The 20,027-nt window shown below is 43.0% G+C and overlaps 2 protein-coding genes across 2 annotated transcripts in view; both read right to left on the reverse strand.

Moving 5' to 3' along the window:
• Positions 1-1,441: 1,441 nt before the first annotated feature.
• Positions 1,442-20,027, reverse strand: part of LOC132526530 (lysine-specific demethylase 4D-like) — a 67,316-nt gene continuing 48,730 nt past the window's right edge. Inside the window, 5 exon segments of the mRNA XM_060160875.1 lie at positions 1,442-1,561; positions 10,373-10,545; positions 13,831-14,030; positions 17,934-18,027; positions 18,029-18,979. Of these exon segments, the coding sequence (XP_060016858.1) occupies positions 17,985-18,027; positions 18,029-18,979 (994 nt within the window). The 3' untranslated portion in view covers positions 1,442-1,561; positions 10,373-10,545; positions 13,831-14,030; positions 17,934-17,984.
• The window catches only part of LOC132526531 (lysine-specific demethylase 4D-like), a 139,507-nt gene continuing 120,945 nt past the window's right edge, over positions 1,466-20,027 (reverse strand). Inside the window, exon 3 of the mRNA XM_060160876.1 lies at positions 1,466-1,561. The gene's annotated coding sequence lies outside the window, so the exon portion shown is untranslated. The remainder of the gene's footprint in view (positions 1,562-20,027) is intronic.

Raw genomic sequence — 20,027 nt, forward strand, 5'->3', positions numbered from 1 at the left:
TCGTCTTCAGTGAATCTAGCCATTTGTATTGCTTCATATCCTTTGCCCATTTTTCTCTAATATGGTTCTAGTGTTTTTTCTCATCTACTTACATGAACATTTTATATATTATGTGACTATTTCGCATATTTTACACAGTATATGAACATTTTACAAATTGCTCATGTGAATACTTTACATGTTAAACCCTTTGTTTAATCTGTTCATAGTTCTTTCCCAGTTTGCCATTTCTTCAATTTACATTTAATTTTAATTTTAAATGGTTTTGGCACATATTTCAGTTTAGTATATTAAAATGTTGAGTGGGTCTTTTCCTTTGTAATGCCTTTCATGGCCTTTATGTTTAGAAAGTTAGAAAGTTATTTGCCCATCCAGAGACAGATAAATATTATCTTATGGGGTTTTTCCTCTTTCTATGGTAGTTGTACTTTTAATTTGGATTTTAGTTATAGCTTTAATTCTAACTGGGGTTTTTGGTTTGTTTTATTAACTTTTTTTTATTGTTTTGCGTGTATGGTATGAGGAATAAGGGAGATGTAAGTATGATTCCTAGTCCTAGTTTGTTGTCTTCCTCTCTATTAGTTTATAGGAGCTTTCCTTTGTCCCAGTGCTCTTAAATTTCTTCCATCTCAAAATTCTTATGCTTTAGTTTTATGAAAACTTTTTAGTTCCTTCTTTGACAACTTCCTCTAGTTTTTCCCTCTGTACATTTTCTCCTGTATTTGGATATCAGACCTCATGGACTGGACCTCCAATTCTTGTGTCTTTTCTTCTTCCAATCTTCTATCCACTATGCTTTATCTTCTGAAATTTTCTCTCATCCTTATCTTGTAAACCTACTTCTATTGTCTTTTTCATTTCTCCTATCAAACTTTTAATATTCAACAGCTCATTTCTGTCCCCATAGCTTTATCAAGTGTACATAGCTTCCTTATCTGCCCCCCACCATCGTCCTATTTTTATTTCACAGGTGCACTTATTTCTTCTCTCAGAAAATACTAAAACCCGGACCCATATTGTGAAAACAAGCTTCATGTAACAATCCTTATGCTTAAAATTGACATTGCAATCTAGTATTTCTGCTGTGTTCTATTTTGTTCCCCTTTAAAAAACATGCTGCTGGTAACCCACAAAGTTGTTTCTATGACCCACTAATGGCTCATGTCCTGCAGTTTGGAAAGAAACATTATAGAAATCATGTTGAGGCTTTTGATCTTTCAATGTCGGAGACACAATCACATTTGTTTTCTGAGCAGAAATGGACAGACTGGAGTGGCCCAGAATAAATGAAGACAAACATTGATAAAGATCCAGATGAGAGATGGTACCTTTCCTGGGGTGGTGGTAGAGACAGAAGCAGATTGCCTACTAGGGTGCCTTCACTCACATCTTATTATTTAATCTTATTTCCTCAGTGTGACACGTGGGGAACTGGACCAGAGCGTTCAGATGCTTGTCCAAGATGGCATAATCAGTGAGTTCTGAGCCAGATTTGAGCCAGGTCCGTCTGTTTCATAAGCCTGGCCTTTCCTCTAAGTCACAGCAAATCCATGAGGTGAGCCTATAAAATAGGAGAGAAATTGTCAGAAGAGCACATTTTGGAGCTTAAGAACCAATTCCTTGGAGGCTTCAATACCTGAAAAGGTTGACTATGTTTGGCCCCTGAAATGAAACCTAAATTTATTTCTTAATTCAAAAAACAAAAAAAGACACATACACTGTGATGTCACAGTAACAACCTGACTTGGAGTTCCCTTTGATCTGGAGTTGATGACCCTGGTCATGTGGTACTTGTCCCTCAGCCAGGTCATCCTTACCCTTGTACACCTCTGCCACGTCTTCCATGCGAGGATATGAGGATTAGGATTTCCATGGGATTTTTTAATATTTATATTACTATCTAGGATTATACATGTTCCCCAATGTCGATTCATGTTGTCAACTCTAAACACAATTAAACAACTAGAAATCAATCCCTCTCTTTCTCATGTTCTTTATACATGCTCTATTATGCTACTTGTCATGTAAGGGTATTAATCATTCCTCTGTCTTCTCTACTAGATTATGTACTTTGGGGGACAGGGTGGGCCCTTCTTAGTCTCTGGGTCCCATTGGCTACCACAGAGTCTGGAGTAACAGATGTCAAATTTGATAATTATGTTGTATTTGAAAAAATGCAGAATATATAAATAAATTCTCAGTTTTTATGACTAAAGCCCTTATATGATTTTAATTCACTGTTTTTCAAACTTTCTTGATCCCTGCCCCCCCCCCACTTTGATAAGCATAACTATCTCTGCCACTACTCCCCCACCGCCTTCGGCAAATTCTACTTTTTCCCCAGACCCCGTCAGTGACCAACACGCACATAACACAGAACATTTGCACATCCCACAGCCAGGCTGATTTTGTCTACTTTAGTTCCTTTTACTTTATAGTACAAACAAGAAAGCTTCTTTTTGTTTGCTGCTTTCCAAAGGGAAGTTATATGATGATATTGAGTTTATTTTGCAAATTACAAATGTCCTCACCCCAAGATTCTAGAACACAGTACGTCATGGGAGTACCTTGATCTAATTAAAGTTTTTACTGACAGCTCATTCTAGGGGAAGCCTGTCTTTCCCAGCATCTTTATGAGCCATAATTCACTGTCTCCATTTGGTCACCTCTGGTCCCTTTTCTTTGCCACTGACTCTCTTCTCCTGGGGACGAGGTTTCTAACCAGATCCTCTTAGGCCTCAGCACTCACACCCATGCCAATCCAACATGTGTCAATAGCTGTCAGCAAAGACCTGAAGGGGAAGAATAATGGCTGATGTGGAATAAAATGACATTCTACTTGGATTTCAGTGGTTTGGTTGATTCTTTTCCAAGCTGTTTGAAGACAGGAGTCAAACTAGACCCTTCTCCAGCCCTGCAGTCCTCACCACCTCATCTCTCATACCCAGTTTTGAATCCCTTCATCCCCGCCAATCCATTCTGCAGCTGGAGTGACTTCCTAAAATAAATCTGATGACATCATCCTACTCTTACAGCCCGTCAATCGCTCTCCATGTGCCTTAGGATGAAACCCTGCTCCCTACCTGACCCCCAACACCACTGAGATCTGATCCCTTCCTCTTGGGCCTCACCTCTGGCCTGTGCCACCTGGCTGTCTTTGCTCTGAGCAGTACTATTCAACTTTTTACAGTTTCTGCCACAGACAGTGCTCTCTCTTGTCCTGAGACTTTACATCATAAAATATTTCCCTTGGCCTGGAATTTTCACCTTGTATTCCCATCCCTTCAACTCTTTCATTTACCTTTTCCTTTTTTTTTTTTTAAACACAAAGCAGCCAAACATTAGGTCCTCAACTCATCCATCTTCCTAATAAGCATGTCCTCACTCACCCCTTGCCCTCCTCCTGACCTACGTGATGTTAAGGGCCCTTTCTGATTGTGCCCCTTTTTTTTTGCAGCATTTGGGACCTTAGCTCCCTGACCAGGGATCGAACCCAGGCCCCTACAGTGGAAGCACGGAGTCCTAATCACTGGACCACCAGGGAACTCCCTGATTGTGTCTATTAATCCCAGTATTTCCCCTGTATCTCATTGCTACCTTCCCCCTCATATATATACATAGTGCCTGCTATACAGTAAGTATTCAATACAGGGATTAAATAAATGAATAAAAGAAAGGGAGAAAAACCCTTCCATGAAATTTCACTTGGAGTCTCTTGGCTCTAGTCCATTCATTCATTTTCAAAATGTTTTTAAAACATCTACCATAAGCACCGGATAGATGCCGAGTATCCAGGGAGGAACGAGCTTAGACCTGGTCGCTGCTCTCAGGCCAGCACCTCGCAGGGCTCCATGGGTAACCAGAAAAGAAAGCAGAAGTTAACTGATGCTCTGCCTGAGACAGGGAAGGACAACGCTGGGGAACTTTCACGCCACCAGTGAGTTCTGTAACATAGACTTCAGGCTGTGTCACCTCTAGCCCAGGGCAAGACAGATACAGAACTTGGTACCTCAGAACCTGAAGTAGGTAGGGAAGACAGACAGACAGACAGACAAGAAGTTTCGATACAGTGTGAGAAGTGCTCTTTAAGAGAGCTATGTGCTATGAGGGCAGAGAAAGGTCGCTGCAGCTAATCTGGGGAGAAGTAGCTCTGAAAAAACAGCAGCAATGGTGTAAAATCATACTTAATGATGAGATATGTTGAAACTGTGGCTTGTAAACTAGAATAATGATTAAATTTCTAGCTCCCTGAAGCTACTTCTTTGTCACTCATCTCTGTTGATTGTCAAACACTTGTATGAAATTGACAGGTAGTGAGGAAATTAAGCATATTTGCATTATGAGGAGAGGCAAGGAGGCTGAGGAGTAGCTCCGATTTGGGTGAGGATGCCTGATTCATTTTCCTCATCATGACTAAACCTAAGAAAGGACACCAGGCTCAACCCTCAAGCGAGAAGCAGAAGGCCTCAGAGTCAAAATGGGTGGTTGACACCCAAGCCAACAGGAGGCTGAATCACGCTCTCCTGAAACTGTGGGCAGAAGTGTCTTCTTTCTGGCAAAGCTAAACCTTGGATGATGTCTAGAAGTAATTCTAGACAACCTCAGTCCTCACAGAAGCAGCCATGTGTCCACATGCACACTCTCACCCCATGACCTTGCACTAAAATGGACATACGGTCCATAGAACTCCTGAGCACTTCCGGATTGCTCAGCTTTTGGATATAGATCCAGATGTTAGGGGACAACTGCAGACAGGAGTAACTTTGAGTCTCCTCATGCAGAGAAATATTTAAAATAACTTTTCTGAAACTTTCTTTTTTCGGCTTTCCTTATCTGCAGGGAGAACAGTGTAGTGGTTATGAGCTGGGCCCTGGAGTTAGACTGTCTGGGTGCAAATGCAGTGTGCTCCTGGGCATATTGTAGAACCTCTCTATGCCTCAGTTTCCTCATCTACAAAATCAGGATAGTGATAGAACCTACCTCCTAGAGTTGTTTTAATTAAGACAACATGCATTAATATACCATGTTTCATTAATTCTAAGCCATGCATTTTTCACATTTTAACATGTCTGAAATTGAGGTGCAATTTACAGTCAATAGCATAGCAGAGTTTAGTTGCCTCAGTGGTAGGAAAAATAATGGTGTAGCTTATAATCAGTGGCATCTTAGATGTGATGAAATTCAGGATACAAAGAGCTTAGAAAAATACATAGCACATAAACAGTACTAAATGAATATTTAATAGATGATAGAGATATAAAATATATATAGCTCTTTTAATTTCATCAGAGCCAAAATATATACCTCAATTTTAAACCAATGTCCAAGATAGCAATGGCAAATGATAACATGACTGACCCATTTCCCAGGAAATAAAGAAGATGCTCTTAATACTTGGCCTGGAGTTGGTGGCAGCACCTGGTACCCATCCCTTTATCTTAGCCAAGGCCTCAGAAAGGTGATATAATTGAGACCTACTGAGATGTGGATACCTTGGACAGGTAGAAGTTTGATGCCTCTTTAGGTCAACATTCTTTTCCTAATCATTTATTAGAGCGACTGGTACTCTGAGACACAGCAGAGAAGTAGGAGCTCTGACAATGAGGCTCAGAAATCCAGCTCTCACCCCAAACCTGCATACAGCAGGGAACAAATCCAAAGCCCTAAGTTAACCAACTGCTCTTCTTAAGAGGATAGTGATCCTTGGACTACCATTCCCCAAGTGACTAATGAAAGTCTTGTTTTCCAATTGTAGATCCCGCTTTCCATAAGAGAAGTTGCAATAAACACATTTTTTAAATACCAGCAAATTTCCAGTGATGCTCTAGTGCACCTTGGAGACTGGTTCTATAAGCAACTCCTAAGCCTCCCCGACCAACATTAATTCAGCTCAACTCTGGGCCCCAAAAGGAGTTTATTCAGATGGCAGACATGCAGACATGAGTGAATATTATATATTTAGGCAGGGGATCAAAAGGAGCTTCCCTGGCCTTTTGTTTCTTGCTGATTGTGTGTCCCCTTTAAAATGTATTCGACTGTCAACAGGAGAAAGCAGAACATTCTGTTTTGAACTTCAACATATATTGCCTTTGTATTATGAAAGTTTTTTTTAATTGCCAGGAACAAAGGAAAATGAAGTTCTATCAATATGTTTATAATAGAAAGAATAATTAGAAAAGTAGAATAAAAAACTTATGCATGGTATGATCACAGTGTGTGAACATACGCAAAGGATGATGAAAGACTGAGAAAAGCTCAATAACTGCCTTTGCACCACAGGTAAGTAAAATTATTGTTACTTTTGTGAATATAAAATTTTATACAGAAAAACTTACAAGAGGGAAAATGAAATTCGTTTTCAAAGCAAATAGTATTAAATTCAGTTGAAGTTTGGAAACCACTGTAGGTTCCATAAATACACATTTTTAAAAAACTCAGAGGAGTATTTCATTTTCACTAGTTGTTCACAGATCACCAAGGCCCTGAGTCATTTTAGAATACAAACAGGAAATGGAGCTTCTCATGAAGCAAGATGACCAAAATCCACCTTCTCCAGATATGGATAAACTGCTTGGCTTGGCTCTCTTGCCTAACTGCTGTTAATATTATTTAGTATTTTCATGGTCCTTTCAGGATGATATAACAAAATATCACAGTGGCTTAGAAACAAGCATTTATTTCTCACTGTTCTGGAGGCCGGAAGTCAAAGATCAAGGGGCAAGCAGAGTCAGTGTCTGGTGAGAACCAACTTCCTGGTTCATAGATGGCCGTCTTTTTGCTGTATACACACATGGCAGAAGGGGCAAGCAAGCTCTCTGTGGTCTCTTTCTAATGGCACTAATCCCTCTCATGAGGGCTCTCCTCTAATGACCTAATCACCTCCCCAAAGCTCCACTTCCAAATACCATCACTTAAGTTTCAACGCATGAACTTTGGAGGGAGACAAACACTCGGTCTATGGCAGTAATGTTGAAGACAACAGTCTGTTCAGTGGGTGAAGGAGGACCATTTGACTTAAGCAGATGGTCTCTTTTTTTCCAAATACTGATGTGGATACAGGAGACACTTATTTATTCATTCAGCAGACACTGAGTGCCTTCCTCCCCACTGTGGGCTAGGCTCAGAGCTAATTGCTGGAGACACAGAGTATATAAAACATGGTCTCAGCTGTCCTGGAACTCACAATCTCACCTTTCTACCAGGTCATCTTGATTTTCAATACAGAAATTTAAACATTTATTTCAGAAATCTATTTGCCTAAGTATCTATTCCATTATAACTACTTATGAATTTAAAATAATGGCTGTTTATTTTTAACACTGCAAAACCTATTAAGGCAAACATTCAGTCCTATCTCTGTCTATATGTGTCTGTCTTAGTCTGAATAGAACAGCATCTGGCAATTGCAAAAGGACTCCAGAAGTGCAGATCAATGGCAAAAGCAGAGGTCTGGCTATCAGGAGACTTTCATTTAAATCTAAGCTCTGCCATTTACAAGCTTTTTGAGCTCTCTGAGCCTTAAGTCCCTCATTTGTAAAATGGGAATTATAATACCTACCTCACATTTTGGACATGAGAATGAAATGAGCTAAACAATGTGAAGCACTTAACCTATAGCAAAACTGAGCAAACACTAGTTTGTTTCTTCCACATAGTTTCACTGCAGGTAGGTGGCCAGTCTTTCATTTAGGGGGAAAAAATGCAATTACAAAAATCTGGATTTTACAAGACAGGTATTTTTAGGGCTCTGGTTTTCTTTTCAGAAAGATTAAACTCAGATTATAAACAGGTTAGCTGCAGGATTCACCTTGACAATTCAATTCCAAATCAAGAGAGCACAGAACCTTTGCAGCACAACCCTCCAGAGGCCGAAAAACCCTTGATCCACTGGCCTTGACCAAGTCTCAGGTAGCCTTCCGGGGCACTAGCGCTGGGATCACTGTGGGCAGGAAGTGCTCATTAGGACAATGCCTGCTAGTGTGTGGGCCCATGTAGCAGGCGAGACAGTGAGATGCGACCTCCACCTCGCTGTGCAACAGTAACTTCGCTAAGGTTCAGGCAACTAAACAAAAATTGGGGGGAAAAAAACCCAACACATCCAGCAGATATTGAAAAACACAACAGTTTGGGAATTTGGGATTAGCAGATGCGAACTATTTTGTATAGAATGGATCAACAACAAGGTCTTACTGTACAGCACAGGGAATTATGCTCAATATCCTGGGATAAAACATAATGGACAAGAATAGGAAAAAGAATGTGTGTATATATATATATATATATATATATATATATATCTGAATCTCCTTTCTGTACAGAAGAAATTAATGCAACATTGTAGAGATAAACCAACTATACTTCAATAAAATAAAGATAAAACACAAATTATCTTGCAATAAGAAGATGAGGGAGGGGAAAGGAAAGTCCCAGTGGTCCATGCTAAGATCCAGCAGATACTTGGTATGTGACCACCCTCCTCTGATCTGTCTTAAAAGGCTTTATTGAGAAAAATGGAAAGGAGCAAAAAGAACCACGACATTGGCCATGTTCACTGAACTATCTACTGTCTCCCTAGACTTACTACCTGGTTCCCCTGTCTCCTAATTTTGTCCACCAGTGGTGACTAGATGACCTGTCATTTTAACCACATTACTCTATGTCTCCACATGCGGATGCCTCTTCTTGATGCTTTATGCTCCCTGCCCGTTTACCCCAAAAGCTCTGCCTATAATTCCAATGGCATTTAGACTGTGGTCTCAATTCCTGTTCTCTCACAGGCCTACCCCCTCACCTTGCCAAACACAGTGTAAGGCCCCTGTCCCTTGCAGCAAGTTCTGCTCTTAAAGTCACTGAGTATTTGAGGCCTTTGTCTTTGCATTATTAATCTGCTCCACATGGACCGAGGGCCCAACAATGAGGGCATCTGTTACAGATCTAATATTAGCAACAAACACAGGTCACATCATCTTGTATAAAGACAATACTGAGGGAGAAACATTCGGTCACTAGCAGAGACGTGGCAGTGTTAAACAAGGGGCTCTGTCAAATGCTGGGGCTGTCTGTCATTCAGGGAGGGCAGAAAAGAGGGGAGGGAGAAGATTGGAGAGTGTAACCCGTTCTTTCTTTCGTTCCATTCTGCTGTCCTAGGGAAATACAACTGCCCTGCACAACTCCTACCATATCTGGCCTCAGGTCAGGCAGAGAGGTCCCCTGTCCCCCTAGGAGGACATACAGAGGTCTTAGATGTGAGTGTCAGAAACAGCCATGCTTAGGCCTAAGGAAGACGTGCCTTCAGCAGAGGGGCTACCAAACTAACAAGTCACTGGATTAAAACCCTTTGGGCACGTGGCTTAGGGGATTCCGGGTGTCTCCCCTTTTCTAGCAGCTCCAAAGGTCCAGCGAGATCATTTGGATTAGCCTCCATGGCTTGTGGAATCTTTGCAATCCAAATGGGCTCTTTAGAACAGGGGGCAAGTCTGAGCTCTGGAAATGTTTTGTTTGGCTATCAGGACTTGGAAGTTTTTTCTTAACTAGGTGTCAACATTTACATGATTTTTTTCATAAAATCCCAAGTTGTTAGCTTCTCTGGAAAATTCAGAAAATGACACCCCCATGACCCTCATTCCCACAAAACAATAGTAGACTGGCCCCCAGGAGAGTCCTTGGCTTTACGATGGGGCATGAGCAGCCCTCCTCACAGCAACAGTCACTTAGATAACCGGCCTGAGCTGGGAGGCAATGGGAATTTTCTAGCAGGGGTCAAGGGTCTCACAGGGTCATCAGGCTCTGGGTGTTGTGAGCAGTGGGCAGGAGTGGATGAAGGAAGGAAATGAACCCCATTTCAAGGAAATACAAACTCCCACAGCCGAAAAGCCAAGCCCCAGGTACACGGGACTGACAGATAGACTGCCAGCCAGCAGAGCTGGACACTGTGAACAGCAACCAGAGAAACAGAAACACTGGCGAAGAAGCCTGCACAGAGCCTTGTCACCTGTCCATAGTTGGAATGAAGACGGGGAATGGCAGGGGCGGGAGAGAAGAATGTGTTCTCTCCGTGTCCCTCCATCCTTCCACTGGGCATTTCGAGAAAAAAAAAAAAAAACCCTCTCACTGGCACTTGCTGAAGAAACTAAACTCCCATCCACCCCTGCAGCCTAACTGCCCATGGACCAAAAGTTAGATGGGTGGGTGTCAAGCATGACTGCCCAGCAGTTTTAACATTTGTACTGCAGCCAATGGAGCTGGAATTTAGGGGTGGTGAGAGGATGGGGGGAGGGTCTAGACATCAGTGTGTTTCAAATGTGATTCCAGCAGGTTGAGGTCCAGCGCACCGGAGCGGTGCCTCTCCACCTTGAACATGCCCCTGACTCACCTGGGATCTAGTTTAACATGCAGACTCTGAGTCGTAGGTCTGCGGCCGAAGTCTGAACTCCTGAACTTCACCAAAGTCAAAGGCGATGTCCGTGCTGTGGATCCTGGCCACGCTTTGAGTGATAAGAAGCTACAGCCTTTGCCAAGAGGCACAGGAAAACATGTTCAACATCGCTAATTATCAGAGAAATGAAAATCAAAACTACAGTGAGATATCACATCACACCAGTCAGAAAGGCTATCATCAAAAAATCCACACTTAATAAATGCTAGAGAGGGTGTGGAGAAAAGGGAACTCTCCTACACCGTTGGTGGGAAAGTAAATTGGTATAGCCACTGTGGAGAGCAGTATGGACATTCCTTAAAAAACTATAAATAGGGGGCTTCCCTGGTGTCGCAGTGGTTGAGAGTCTGCCTGCCGATGCAGCGGACACGGGTTCGTGCCCCGGTCCGGAAGGATCCCACATGCCGCGGAGTAGCTAGGCCTGTGAGCAATGACTGCTGAGCCTGCGCTCTGCAACGGGAGAGGCCGCAACAGTGAGAGGCCCACGTACCGCAAAACAAACAAACCAAAAAAACCTATAAATAGAGCAACCATATGATCCCACAATCACAGTACTGGGCATATATCCGGAGAAAAACATGGTCTGAAAGGATACATGCACCCCAGTATTCACTGCAACACTGTTTACAATAGCCAAGACATGGAAGCAACCTAAATGTCCAACGACAGGGGAATGGATAAAGAAGATGTGGTACATATATAGAATGGAATATTACTCAGCCATTAAAAAGAATGAAATAATGCCATTTGCAGCAACATGGATGGACCTAGAGATTGTCATACTGAGTGAAATAAGTCATACAAAGACAAGTATTGTATGATATCACTTATATGTGGAATCTAAAAAACTGATACACATGAACATATTTACAAAACAGAAACAGACTCACAGACTTAGAGAACAAACTTACGGTTACTTGTGGGGAAGGTGGGAAGGGATAGTTAGGGAGTTTGGGATTAACGTGTACACACTGCTATATTTAAAATGGATAACCAACAAGGACCTACTGCATAGCACAGGGAACTCTGTTCAATATTACCTAGCAACCTAAATGGGAAAAAATTTGAAAAAGGATACATGTATATGTATAACTGAATCACTTTGCCGTGCACCTGAAACTAACACAACATTGTTGACCACCTATACTCCGAAACAAAATAAAAAGTTAATAAAAAGGAAGAAGCGATAGTCTTTTCCTTTGTCATTCTCCTTTCAAGTACTTTACCAGGGACAACCCCACGTCTGTCACCTCTATGTCTGAAAATAATAATAGTAATGAATAATATTATTAAAGTAATACAAAATAATAATAACTTCAATAATAGCTAGACTTTCTTGTGTGCTTTTCGTCAAACACTGTGCTGAAATCACACTTTTAAAAAAAAATCTTCAACTAGATGTGAAATAATAGCTTGTTTTTCCTCAAGCTAGTTACTACTCTAAGTCTCTTACTTACATTAAGTCAGCTGAGCTTCACAACCATCCTATTGTTGTGAGTTCTGTTATTATCATGTCCAGAAGCAGCCTGCCGAGGTCAAACGGTTTTATGAGTGCAGCCCTTGTGTTTGGACACAGGGTGTGTGCTGGGCCCCGCTGGCTCTCCCAGGAGCAGGGGCCTCGGAGTGCTGAGTCACTTGCCAGTAACCCTAGCAAAAGGCAGAGCTGGGCTTCCAATCTCCATCTGCCCGACTCTACAGACTGAGCTTCTGGATAGAAAAGTGCACAATGTATACAAATTGGAAGTCAGGTTCTTGGCACATTGTAGACCCTCATAATATGGTAGCCACGTTTCCTGTCTCTAGCCTACTTGTTTTTACCTTGTTTTACCTAGAGTAGCCAGTGTGAACTGCAGACAAGCAGTTACGGGGGTGTCTTTGTCCATTTGGGCTGCTATCACAAGATACCATACAGTGGGGGGATTGAGCACCATTTTCTTTTCACAGTTCTGGAGGCAGGAAGTCCAAGACCAGGGTGCCAGCATGGTCAGGTTCTTGGTGGGGCTTCTCTTCCTGGTTTACAGACAGCCACCTTCTTGCTGCACCCTCACATGCTGAAGAGGATAATCGTCTCTCTTTTTAGAAGGGCATTAATCTCATTCATGAGGGCTCCATCCTCATGATCTAATTACTTCCCAATGGCCCCACCTGCAAATCCCTAACTGGAGATTAAGGTGTCAATGTATGAATTTTAGGAGGACACATTCGGTCCACAGCAAGGGGGGAGATCGTGGGAAAATGGAATGGAACACAGGAAATGGAATTGAAATGACCAGGCTCCCTAAAGGAGCCAAGGAATATCAATGTCATGAGTGGAGGAAGGGAGGGATTTGACAGCAAGCCACACTCACTTCCTAGAGTGAAGCAGCCAGTGGGAGCATTCAAAGCCAGTCCCATCCCCTGCACACCTGGTAAGAAAGGAATGCCCGGAGCAGCCATCATTCTCCCAAAAGGTGACCTGTGCCCATTTGTCAGGTACGACTGAGAAAAGTAAACAAGAGAGCTGCCACGAGCCCGACAACAGACTGAAACAGCTCTGAGAGCCCCAAGAGGCTTTGGCCCTGAACTTGAGGCTGACTGTTCCCAGTAAAAGATACCTTTCTTCAGAGGCTCTAAAACCAGCAGTTTGAGGGGGAGCCTGGCTATGGTTACTGTAGCTGGAAAGAAGCAGTGGCGTTGTGAAACTGCCTAACTGCCTGTCTGTCTCCAAGCAGATCATAAACGTCATAGTATGTTTCCTTAGCATGTAGGACTAGCCTGGCACGGTGAGGGTGCTTAATATTTGTGGAGTCAATGAATGAAGGTCTCATATTGGAATAAGAGAAACAGAGTTTATTTTCTGGCTCTGTAAGTTATTTCAAACCCCAGCTTAGAACTGGGTATCTTATTTTAAAAGACAATTAACATGAAAGCAATTATGCTGTAATAGGAATTATTTATTTATTTGAGGTGTTTCTTATGATACTAGCTTTTTTTTTCATTTCTATTGGTGGTTTCAAGTCATTCACTCAATCGACAATATTCATTGAGTCCTCACTAAACAAAGAAAGCCAAGAAAGATAATTATCAACTGTTTTAATCTGGTTCAATCCATGAGCTAAATCATAGGGTAATAAAGTACTCAGGGTCCTAGAGGGTCCAGTGTAAGTACAGTCAAGGTGATATACCACAAGAGAGCTGAGGTTAGGTCACCTGGTTACTAAGGAGTTTCTCAGGAAAATGAAACTTATGCAATAGACCCTTGACATCTCCAGGGAATGGATCCTGAGCTCTTTCTTTGCAAATTCTTAATCCTAGCTCTTTCCTAAAAATTATCCGTCTCTGGCACCAGGATTTCCCATGCATAACCACAAATTCTAAATCTATAACCCATTCAACTCTCACACCTGATATCTCACCTGGTAGCTGTTTCTCCAGAGGATTTCTCCTGAAGTCTCCTGAGGAGATGCCTTCACTGCCCTCCACATTATGTGAATATGGGCCTCAGCACAATTCCAAAATACTGACTGCATTGATTTGCTGCAGCTCATACATAGCTGAGATGGCTGTTGTCAACTTAGTGAATGTCAGTGATCTGCTGGCTCTGTTAAAGTCCCACCTAATGCAATACAAGTCAGAAACGTGACATGTCATCTGGTACAGCAAGAAACGAGAACATACAGACATTCTGCTCTCAGGATTTGCATCTGGTAGGAACGATAGAGCCATTTCCAGGGATGGCTGTGAATTATCCGTGCTTTCAAAGACTCTGTGACCCCCAAATTTCTCCATCCCCAGGTCACCTAAAACACCAATGGCCCCAATCACACAGTGGGAGGAGTTTGCATTCACTGAGTTATGACATTTTATGCCTTCCCCCCGCCACAGCTCCCGCCGCCTCTCTCCTGCTCTCCAGCCACTTTGCTAATCTGTGAGCCCCTTAAGGGTGCCCCCACCGCAGGTATCTGCATGTGTTGTCCCTCTGCCTAGAGTGATGCTCTCGCTCCCTTGTCCACAGCACACAATAGAAGACCACACTCCCAAGAGGCCACCCTCTCCGACACAGCAGTCCTGTCACTCTCTAACCCCTTACTCTGCTTTATTTTTTCTCCTAGCTCTTGTGACTGCTTGACTTGTTATGTCTCTTTATAATGAGAATATAAGCTCCAGGAGAACTGAAACTTTGCCTTTTTCACTGTTGTGTCCCCAGTTCCACAAACAGTGCCTGGTACACGGTAAGTGCTTAGCAAACATGTGCTGAATGAATAAGAGAGTGAGTGAACGGGCACTGAAATATATAGACACCATGTGAAGCTTTTGAGAAAAGGCTCTCTGAGAGATGGGACAAAGAAAAGATGCTCTCTGAGGTCTACAGGACTTAAGGTAGCTCTTTTTTAGGTAGAAGAGCCTGAACATTTAGGGCACGAGGATACTGGATGCCAGGATCCTAGAAAAATCCAGAAACCCGGCCACACAAATGTTGCATTTTCATTGAGTGGCACCTCCAACATGTTACCCATGCCCAACAGGGCTCAGTTCTGCCCTTCCTCTGTCCTCCCTGAAACTGCTTACCCCCCTAACACCCACCACTTGCTGAGGAACCGTGAGAAGGGTCTCACTATTACCCTGTAATCACTGCAGGTCAATGACAAGGAGCTTGGGAGGCATTTCAGTTTGAGCGGCTGGTGAGCAGAGCGGGATGGGCAAGGGCTGCTCCTCACCAGGATCTGTTCAACTCACATCAGTGTCCATTCCACTTACCTCGGTAGCCAATTCCTACCAACTGTTTGTGCTTTCCTATTTAAAGTGATGAAAGGTAACACAAACATTGGGAGAAAAAGCAACTTCAAGACCCATATACGGTAACAGTCTAACGACATAAATATCATGGTAAAGTTATTTCCAAATATCTGGAAAGGAATCCTTATACACATGGAAACTGAATTGGTGTAATGGTTAATCTCTACGAATAATTCACTGTGGCCAGGTAGTCAGACAGATCCATAACAGACCCTTTATACAAATCTTAGAGGAGTCCCAAGATCCGAATTCCAACCTCTACGAGTTACGTTTAAGTACAGGTTCTAATGTCCATCTTACAACTTTGGGCTCCTAAGTAATAATGCTAATAGGTAATATTTATTTAGCACAAATTATGTTTGCCCTGATCTGAACTTGTTATGTGCAAACTCTAACAGAGGTGCAATGTGGCTAAGAGCTCATTTTGCCTAAACTGGCAAATGGAGAGCCATCGAAACCTGATTTGTTGAAAGACTACTAAACAAGCTGGGGTAGGAGTCTGAATAAAGGCTGGGTCCTCTGGCTCTTGACTGATTGTGAAATCTTTACCTTGCCTTTGTAACACTGCAACAAGGACAAATACGACAAGGAGTGGAATTTGTAAATGGGTATGTGTGACCTTTTGTGCAAACATGCGGTAGATCATGAGCAAAAAAAAAAACACACATCAATTTTCTACTGGTAAAAATAATTAACAGGGCTTCCCTGGTGCCGCACTGGTTGAGAGTCCGCCTGCCAATGCAGGGGACACAGGTTCAAATCCCAGTCCTGGAAGATCCTACATGCCGCAGAGCAGCTGGGCCCGTGGGCCATAGCCGCTGAGCCTGCGTGGCCGGAGCCTGTGCTCCGCAACGGGAGAGGCCATAGCAGTGAGAGGCCCACATACCACAAAAAAATAAAAATAAAAAAAAATTTGCAGTTTCTTACAAAATTAAATATAGTCTCACCATACAATCCAGCAGTCGCACTCTTGCTATTTACTCAGATGAGCTGAAAACTTACAACCACACCAAAACCTGCACACAAATGTTTATAGTACTTGTATTCATAATTGCAGAAAAAATTAGAAGCAACCAAGATGTCCTTCAGCACGTGAGTGGATAAATAAAGGGTCATACATCACGTAATGGAATATTATTCACCAATACAAGGAAATGAGCTATAAAACCACTAAACGTGGAGGAAACGTAAAGGCATATTACTACGTGAAAGAAGTCATGAGGAAAAGACAAAATTATGGAAGCAGTAAAATGATCAGTGGTTGTCGGGAGGGGGAGGGGGGATGATTAGGCAGAGCACAGAGGATTTTTAGGCAATGAATCTATTCTGTATGGTATTATAAGTGTAGATACATGTCATTATATACTGGTCAAATCCATAGACTGTACAACACCAAGAGTGAATAAATTAAACTAAGGACTCTGGGTGATAATGAGGTGTCATTGCAGGTTCTTCGATTGTAACAAAAGTTCCTTTCTGGTGTGGATGCTGGTGGAGGAGCATGGGACCGAGTATGTTGGAATCCTCTGTATTTTCCACTTAATTTTGTTGCGAAGTACTCTGCAAAAATAAAGTCTATTAATTAAAAGAAAATTTAACGTGTAAGCCTGGGGGTGTGCGGAGGAACACAACAGTAGAACTGAGCATCAGAGAAAGAATACGGGCGGATGTCCTAGGCATTGGGCTGGCCCTAGAGGCCAGGAGAGTGTATGGATGCACATCAAATTAACTGAGCACCTGTTACACGCCTGTCAAATTTACATCCCCAGTATCTTCACAAAATTCTCGCACCGTAATTCTGGCTCAGAGAAAATCAGTGATTTTTTGGCTGAAGGTCCCACGACTAGACAGTAGCAAAGCGCAGGTTTGAATGCCATTTCTGCTGACTCTAAGTCCAGTTCTCCCCTCTAAGTAACTCCTGGACAGCTCAAAGCAGTGACTATGGAAAAGTTTGCTTTACGAAAGACATCACGCTTCAGATTCAACTTTGCACATACGCATACAGAGTGGGTCCATGGATAGACTGAGTCTGTGGCTGGTGGGACAACACAAAACCACATCAACAGCATCACATTTATTTACTTCACCATTAAAAAAAAATAAGAGGCTGCAGGGGAGGTGATAGGGAAGGAGAACTGAATAGAGAATTGTTATTACTATCCAGAGTAATAACCTTTCTGGAATTACCCACACCAAGGACAAAACTTCATAATGGACAGAGTCAGCTTCCCCTGGGGGTCACCCTCTCTGCCATGATGAGGAAGGAAAGCTTCTGCAGCTCTGGAGAGGGGCCAGGGAAGGGGGCCTCACAGTCTGGTGACAATGCAGACCTCCCCAAGTCTCCTTTCTTCTCTACAGTGCATGCCAGGGACACGGCCCATCTTCCTCACCTCTTCATGCCCACACTCATCTTATTGTTCCATCCATATGAAGATATGGAAAGGAAGATAAAGCCTCCCCACCTTCCTATTTCCGTGCTGCTCCAAGAAAACAAAGTCTCCATTCCATATTGCTTCAGGAAACAGAAGACACACACACACACACACACACACACACACACACACACACACACACACACACACACACACAATGTCAGTACCATACAAAGCTCTGCTCTTAATGTTACTATTCTAACAGCCAACTCCCTTCGCAGCGGGTAATTATAGGTCCCTTTTAGAGTCCCCACCCAACCACCCATTTTTAATATCCTAAGGGTGCTCACCTGAAATCTCCCTTATTCTGACGAAGATCTTTCCAAACGTCATGCAGAGCCCTAGTCCCAGGCCACTTTGCCATAATCGATCCAGCGCTTATGGATTGATGGCTTCCGCGCAGTTGAAGCCAGAGTGGTAGCCATAGGGAAACGTCACCATGAACTCTGCAGCCTCCTGAGTGACCCGATTGAAGGGGATGCCGTTGTCCTTGAGGACCTTGGGCAAGAAGAGAGCCACCTTGTGCTGCAGGAAGGCCTTACAGCCCCGCGAGCTGCCCGGGAAAAGCTCCCTGGCCAGGCATTCCAGATGACAGCCGTGCTCCGGGGGCACCGCGTACCAAGTCTTGGGCTCCCCAAAGTGCAGGTAGTTGATGCTGTAAAGGTCCATGTCCTCCGTGTGCCAGGCGAAGGCGGTCTTCCACATGCCGAAGTACAGGCAGGGGGTGTTGACACCATCGATGACCACTCCGCACTCCTGTTCCAGCAGGTCCTGAATGGTTCCCAGGTGTCCAAGGTTCCACTGCTTCGTGTTTTCATCGAATAAGGAGCCACGGACGTCCGCACCGTATACTGGTGAATCATAGGGGCGTGTTTTCCAATATTTTCGCTCCAGATCCTGAAAATCAGAGTAGGATGGAGTCTGGTGTCATTCGCTGTTTGTTAAGCGGCGATACTTGCTCACGGTCATGGCTTTCTTCTTTTTGTGGTGCTGAGTAAACACACCTGCCTGCCCAGTGGTCACCTGCCGGAGGGGAGCGGCTATTAAGATGTCATCGGTATCATCGTACGTCTGTCTGGCTTTCCATCCTTTCGGTGGAATTACCTTGGCTAGGCCAGCTCGGTGTGCACCTTGCCACTCCATGGCAACAATATATTTGCTGAAATCTTCAAATTCTTCCATGGTTGGGTGGACGATCGTAATCTTACAACTTGGGTTCTGGCTCCCAAAGTGCTTAGACTGCGTGGCGGCAACAGAATAAGCAACGGACTGCCAGCTTCTTACGTATGCTTTGGATACCTGAGAGTGCTGGGGAGTAACCTCTTCCCTATACTTCCTTTATTTTTAAAGAAGTTTTGATAGAGCTGAGAGGCAGGAACTCAGACTTGAACTTTTAAACAAACGAGCTTGTATCTTCTCCAGGCTTGTCAATCCACCAGAAGGACTCTACTCTTGTCAGCATGTTGGAGCCAAAGGAAATCCAGTATTTCCCAGAGGAGATGGCTCTCTCAGGGAAGTCCTGCCTCAGCCTGCAGCTCTGTGAGTTTCCTCTGTTGGGGGTATAAGTGCCTGAGACCTCTCCAGATTCCCACGCTTGAGTGCATGGGTGGCTTCTCACCTCACTGTAGCAGAAAGTCTCTTCATGGAAGTTTCCAAGCCAAACCTAAAGAAAGTACAAAATATTGAAAATCAGTGGATGACAAAACAAACTGAGCTAACATCAAGTAAAAGAAAATTGTATAGCAATCTTAATTTCAAAGTTTGAATTTAAGGGCAAAAAGTACACTCTTTTGGTAGGCATGTAAACTGGTGCAGCTATGGTGCATACTATGGAAAACAGTATGGAGGTTCCTCAAAAATTGTAACTAGAACCACCATATGATGCTGCAGTCTCACTTCTGGGTATATAGCTAAAGGAAATAAAAACAGAATATCAAGGAGATATCCGCCCTCCCACATTCACAATGGATAAGATATGGAAACAACCAACATGTCCAGTGATGGTTGAATGGATACAGAAGATGTGGTACATAGATACAATGGAATACTACTCAGCCATAAAAAGAATGAAATTTTGTCATTTGCAACAATATGGATGGTCTTGGAGGGTATTATGTCCAGTAAAATAAGACAGAGAAAGACAAATATGGCATGGTATCACTTATATGTGGAATGTTAAAAAAAAAAAAAAAGAGTAAAACTTACAGAACCAGAGTAGAAAAGTGGTTGTGGGGGAGGGCAGGGAAGGGAGGGTAAAAGGGTACACAGTGAATAAAGTCTCAGGAGCTAATGTTAACCATGGTGATTATAGTTGATAATAATGTGATGTATAGTTGAAGTTTTCCAGAAGAGTAGGATTTAAATGTTCTTACCAAAAAAAGTAA

The sequence above is a fragment of the Lagenorhynchus albirostris genome, chromosome 9 (assembly GCF_949774975.1).
Source record: "Lagenorhynchus albirostris chromosome 9, mLagAlb1.1, whole genome shotgun sequence".
In the NCBI taxonomy this organism is placed as follows: Eukaryota; Metazoa; Chordata; class Mammalia; order Artiodactyla; family Delphinidae; genus Lagenorhynchus; species Lagenorhynchus albirostris.